At 31.5% G+C, this 6877-nt stretch overlaps 1 protein-coding gene across 1 annotated transcript; it reads right to left on the bottom strand.

Annotated features, from left to right (window-relative positions):
• Positions 1 to 5302: 5302 nt before the first annotated feature.
• Positions 5303 to 6668, bottom strand: LOC129908758 (protein mab-21-like). Its single transcript, XM_055985506.1, has 3 exons — positions 6368 to 6668; positions 5750 to 6294; positions 5303 to 5652 (listed from the first exon to the last, which is right to left on the bottom strand). Exons 1-3 carry the CDS (start codon positions 6568 to 6570, stop codon positions 5303 to 5305), a joined length of 1098 nt encoding a protein of 365 aa, XP_055841481.1. The 5' UTR covers positions 6571 to 6668.
• Positions 6669 to 6877: the final 209 nt, after the last annotated feature.

Genomic DNA, 6877 nt, shown 5'->3' with positions numbered 1-6877 from the left:
AGTTATGCTGGCACAAAAAGTACTGAAATATAAAACTGTACCAAGTTCTAAAGCTTGGCTTTAAATTTGTATAGATAAAATGTTTATTGTTTGCTTGGCAATTTTTCAATTAGCTTTAAAAATCGGTAATTTTAAGAAAAATTGTCAAGAGCACAATCAACATTTTATGTATACAAATTTAAAGCCAAGCTTTAGAACTTGGTACAGTTTTACATTTCAGTACTTTTTGTGCCAGCATAACTTCAACATAGGAGAACTTGGCTCTTTTTTTAACAGTAATGTTTTTGTTGTGATTTCACTACTTTTTGCAAGGTATTGCTTTAGAACTTAAAATCTCTATAATTGATGAACACTCAGAGAAAATGGGCGGTTACCACGCCCCTTGTCTAAAATTCTAAAATTCTCAAATTTAAAAATTTTTTTTTGTTTAAACTACCAGGTCTACCATTCTACCAAATTTTAAGGTTCTACGACAGTTAGAAATGCTTTATAATATTTGATGAAAATTCAGCAGAAATGGGCGGTTACCACGCCCCCTATCCAAAATAATTCTCAAATTTTAAATTTTTGATTTGGTATAACTTACTAGCTTTACCATTCTACCAAGTTTCAAGATTCTACGATAATCAGAAGTGCTTTAAGAAATTTGATAAAATTTAGTGAAAATGGGCGGCTACCACGCCCCCTGGCTTAAGTTATCAAATACAAAATTGTTTCCTTTATATAAACCACCAGCTCAACCATTCTACCAAATTTCAAGATTCTACGATAGTCAGAAGTGCTCTATAATAATTGATGAAAATTCGGCGAAAATGGGCGGTTACCACGCCCCCTGAATTGAAAATCTCAAATTTTCGATTTTTTCCTTTGTATACACCACAAGTCCTATCACCATGTAAAATTTCAAGTTTCTACGATAGCGGGAAGTTCTCCATAATTTTGATGATCTGTCAGTGAGTCAGTGAGTCAGTTACGGTTTTCGCGATTTTTGAAGTCCTAAATCTCAGAAACTACTCCTCGTAGGAAGCTGAAATTTTGTGAGGAATTTGGGTTCGGCCAGCTCAACAAATGTAGTGAGTTTGAATATTCTGGCGTCTTTGGTGGGGAAGTTAGAGGGGGGTCGAAAATGGCCTGAGTTGTTTCCTGTAAATAAGGATGTATGTAGTGCCAAAATTTCTAGAGAACTTGGCTGGGCACTACCGTGCCCCTTGATTGATAAGCTATGCAATAACAATAAAAAAAATACTAAAAGATTAAGGCCGTGTGCGAATTGCGTTAAATTGTTGGTTAAAATTTGATGTTTGGTTAAATTTTGACACTAGCGTGGTGAATAAAATGGGTTAAAATTTACCCAGCTGTGGGGCAGGGTAAAATTTGACACTAGTGGTTAAAATATGACGTTTCTCAAGATAAAAAGATTTGGAATTATATTTCTGTTATAATGCGTTATTTTTTTAAGAAATGTAAAAGTATTATAATGCTATTAATTAATACAAAGTAGGTACTTCCTCAAATTATTATTCATCTTGAAAAATTGAAAATGTACGAATTGGTTGTTTGTTTTTTATTTTTTATATTTCTTTTTTTTTTGGCAGCTGATGTGACTGTGAATTAGTGTTCGAAGACTGAATAAAAAATGTCTTTTTGGTATAAAGAAGTGGAAAATTATCGATAAAAATAAAAAAAAAGTATGTGAAATTGTGAATTTCTTACATATTTATATTAGAATATTTAACTTCATATATTTTCAGCTGAGTTTTGTTATAAAAAATAATTAATTGAATATAAGAAAATCCATTTTTGAGGGTGATTTTGTTTTATCTTGAGGGAATTTTAATCAAAGTAGTGCAAAAAAAAGTCCCATTTAACACATTTTAACCCAATTCGCACACCAAAAAAATAAATTTGATCCCTTTTTTAACCAAACGTCAAAGTTTAATCGTTGTAGAAAATTTAATCAACATTTTAACGCAATTCGCACATGACCTAAGTTAAAGCGAATTAATAACAAATTTTTTTGGTGGTAATGTAGCTCCTGTAAAGCTTTATAGAAGGGATATTGTTTGTTTGGGAAATGAGAACGAAAACATACATGCCAAATTCCTCCTTGGAATTACCCATAAGTAGGGCTAGACTATACAAATATCTACATAAAATGTCATTAGAAGCATGAAAACTTATAATCAATACAAATCATTGAATATTCTTTAGAATATTATTCAATTTCGAACTCAAATACGACTTAAAAATTGGATTAAGTTTTTAAAAATTTGCATAATTTTGCTTCTAAAAAGTTGGACAAAATTTCTAACGAACTTTTACATTTCGTCGGCGGAAAGCAAAATTGTTCTAAATCGGAAAATATAATAATAGGTAATTATGATTCTGTTTCATCTTTTCAAAAGTATTAAAAGGTTAACATCAATGTTCTTAAAACAATAAAAAATATTCACTTGCACTTCAACAACCGGAAGCAAAATAATTTTGGAATATATGCCGAAAAATGGAGGGAATCAATTTGAATTCCAATCGAAAAAGACCACTTATTGGACTTCAAAAACCAGACATCCTTCTACAACTAGATCACCAGGACCAAGATCTTCAAGAAAAGTGGATGAACGATGAGATAGAGGAAAGTAAGTACCATTCGATTATTGCTTCTTATGTTTTATAAAAAAAATATTTTTGTCTCTTAAAATATTATAACTTTATGTTTTTGTTTTTCTGTTTTATTTCAGATTCCATAGATTTCATCCTTATGTGCCCAATGGATGGGTTCTGTTCTAAACAATAACGGATACGATAAAGTTCACCATATACATATATTATTCAAAATTTTCAATGAAATTAATTTGATTTTAATTCAAATTCAAAATAACAAATGTTTTTTCTTAAATGGTTAAAAAATTTCGCTTTGCTCCACTTTTTTTTTTAATTTTAGGTTTTTTATTCAAAAATTTAGGGAAGAAAAATGGACGAAAAAATTCATAGTCCTACGAAAAATGTCGTAGACTTACGAAAAAATTCATAATCAATACAACGAAAAGTTTCGTTAGCTAACGAATATTTTTTCGTAGTTTAATTAAAATATTCATAAAATTTACGAAAAAATTTGTTAGCTTACGAAAGTTTACGTTAATTGATGAACAAATTTCATAAAGTAATGTAAAAATTCATTAATTCTCGATCAAAAATTTTTATGAAAAATTTCATTAAAATACGACAGTTTTCATTAATTGATGAAGTTCTTCATTAACGTATGAAAGCTATTTCGTTTAGCCAATTGAATTTTTCAGCGGCTGAAAATTAATTAAATTTTCGTTGGCTCAACGAATTTTTTCGTTGTATTTACGTAAGGATTTGGTTCAGTGTAGAACAATAATAGGTTTGTTCAGGTTCAAGTCCACTTTAAATTTAAGGAAAGTGCGTACTTGTAAAGGAATTTGTCTATGTCCAATTTTTTGTTTTTAGTTTTTAAAAAAACTAAAAAAATAGTATGAATTTTCTTATGAAGTATGTTTGTATGGTTTATTCAAAAGAAAAGAACAAACTTTATAAAAAACATAACTTGAATTACCGACGACCAAAAAAATATCGCTTTTAATCAATTTGAAACTTAAAAATAGTAACCTGTAAAATTAGCTTTTTGTGACTTTGAACAATTTTGGTTTCCGCCGACGATTTGTGCACAGCCGATTTAAGCAATATTGGCGCCCCTAGGGAAGATTTCACGTGGCACCCTCTCCAAATTTAAAACTTTCACTAAATAAATATAATTTTTAAAATGATGACAAAATTTGTTTTGTTGTTTAAAATAATTTGTATAACAAATCCTCCTTGATTGATTGATATATCGAACAAATTTAAGCGTGCCTTTGTCCTTCAAAATAAGTAGGGCTGTAAATACTTGCATCTTTGGAGTAAATAATAAGCAAAAATTGGGGCGCCTCGTTCTTTAAAGATGGTTGGGTTTAAAGTAGGGTTATATTTGTATAAAAGTCAAAATAAATAGAACAAGTATCTTCGATTTTGAAAAAGAATAGAACTTATTGAGGAAGCCAAATAAATTGAACGAAAAATGGGAGCAAAAATGAAGCACTTTTGATGAAGCCAAAAATAATTTTTGAATGAAACAAATGCATACAAATTGGAGCACGTATACGCTACAGTGCACTTCGACAACTTCCAATATTGTGAATTAAAACTTTGGTATAGGTGCCAACACACCTAAGTTGAAATTAAATAAACACTTGCACTCTCTTAATAAACAAAACCTTTATGCCCATTGTCGTCAGTGATAATAAATAATCAGAAAAACAAAATCTTTTCAAAAAAAAGGTTTAAATATTTTAAAATATTTCTTCAGGCTCGTATTTTATTTTTGAAATATTACCGAAAAAAAAATGAGAAATACCTTAACACAAAATTAAATAAATACAATATAAGTAGTTTTTTTTTATTAGGTATAGTTTTGGTTACTTAGTTACCAAAAAGTCCTTTCCAGCGAGTAATTGACAGTCGAATACACAATCCTGTAAAGGGGCTATGTCGCCACATCTCATTCGTATTCATACTATTATTCAATGTTCACGCCATAATAATTCGCATGGTTTGATTTAAATCAAAAAGTAAATTTTCACTTTGATACAAACGCCGACGGAAGAGAAGTATAGCTTCAAAAAACTCAATTGAAATTTTTGCGCTCACCAGGATATTAGTTATGTGCGAAAAATAGGTAGATACCAGTGCTGCCCTCTTCTACAATTGTAACGTCTTTGCTACTGTTGCTTTGTTCTTAAAAAAAACTTACTAAGTTCGTTTATTTTAAAAAATAGTTACTAATCACTTCTATTTTAGAAAATAATTGTTCTTGATTTAAAAAATGGAATACAAAATACTATAACTATTCACACAGTGCAACGCACATAAATGTACCAAGTACAAACAGTTAACAGCACTGGCGACTGAGAACAATGGCTGAAGTAAATTAAATCTTACAGATTCTTTAAATATTTTGAAAATGTATGAATTGGAAAATTTCAAAATACAAAAGTTAGTTCGAGTATGACGTAGTGCATTCAAATGTTAGGGTATTTATAATGCAAAGTGGGTTTTACTAAATCATGAAATTCTGAAACACCCTGTATTATATAACAACATAAATAAATAGATATCACTTCAATTTCATTTAATATACAAAAATAAAATAAAAATAATTTTTTCTTAATTATACAAAAAAAAGTTAATATGAAAAAAAAAAAAACAAAAAAACAAAACGACAATATAATATATAATATCCTACCTATAACTTATCGAATGCATTTATATTTGTCAACATCTCCCTTGTCAATCGCCACACCTGTTTAGCAGCATTTTCAAGTGAACTTGGCGATTTGCCCTTAAACATATCCAAACTGGGTAAAAAGTAATGCGGACATCTACGATATTGTAAACACGAGATTAATTGCAAAAATATCCCATTAATTCGATCTGCAACACAACACTCATCCCATTCGAATTCGCGCGGATGTTTTTCGCACTCGTACAGCAAAAGATTCTTCAAATGATAAGCATTTATTGGATTGCCAGGCAAATCCAAATGTCGATCGCGCAATGTCTTCAGAATACTTAAACATCTTTTGCGACATCCACCTTTATAATACAAAAAAAAAAAAAGGGTATGGATGTAATAATGTATAAGGTAAACAGTTATCAAGATCATGTCGAATGTATGGTTGTTGTTTTATACCTTGTAAAAGCCGATTTTCAGCCTCGAAGAAGCTCAACACCCAAGCATCACCTTCCATGCTAGCATTTTTGCCCTGCATAATGATGCTCTCCTTTGAAAGTAAATCAAATCCTTCTGTCTTCACTTCAGCTACAAGACTTGGATGGGGCCAAGGGATCCCTGGCAATGGCCAATGTGCTGCCGATCTTGGCCATATGCCGGAGCACTTGAAAGACGGCGTTATCTGGACAATGTATCGATCGCGTATTCGCAACTTCACTTCACTTGTGTCCGCAATCATTTTGACCATGCCACGATAGATACTCTTATCGCAGGCTTGAGCGACTAAAGTTTGAAAGCGTGATCGGATTTTTCGTGATGATAGATATCCGGAAGCTGTTATGAATTCTACCCACAAGGACATTGATCGTTTGCGGCCATCACTGAGTTTTAATACAGCACATCCGGGAAGTGTTCCGTCATCGACGAAATTAAAGACACCCATCTGATTGAGATAGAGGACGATTTCGAATTCGTTAGGCGAGATCACTTCGACACCTTCGAATCTATATGGTAGATAGGTTTTTTTTGGGGATTTGCGAAGACTTGATTAAAATTTTAAAGGCCGGGAGAACTTACCTTCCATTGCATTCAACCAAACTTGATATGAATCGGGGTTCCTGAACTTCGACTTCCTTGAGAATGTCCTGAACGATTTTGCATATCTCCCGAATGGAGGTGCATATTTTGAGCATTCGCGTTTGCACTCGTTCGGCGCAGAATTTATTCATTTGATAGACCATCCGGGTTTGGGCGGCCATCATATCCGGTGGCACAAGCATTTTTCGAAACTGTTTTCGAAATTCACGAGGGAAATGTATCTTTTTTTTTCTTTAACTACCGAATCACTATTAACGGTAAATTCATGTGGAAAATGTGTAGAGATAAGTCGGTAGAGAGAGATTTTTTTTTTAATTATCCCGTTTAAACAAAAAAAAAATTCCGACAATTATACACGAAAATGTAAAAAACAAACAAAAAATATGGGGGAATTCGATATGCGATGTCTTTATCTGAACTGCATCCGCAGTTTCCCATCAACTCTTTTCAGTAAATCTTTACAATCTTTTTCGATAAAAGTTGCACAAT

Source organism: Episyrphus balteatus, chromosome 2 (genome assembly GCF_945859705.1).
Source record: "Episyrphus balteatus chromosome 2, idEpiBalt1.1, whole genome shotgun sequence".
In the NCBI taxonomy this organism is placed as follows: Eukaryota; Metazoa; Arthropoda; class Insecta; order Diptera; family Syrphidae; genus Episyrphus; species Episyrphus balteatus.
This window is presented reverse-complemented; position numbering and strand designations above follow the sequence as displayed.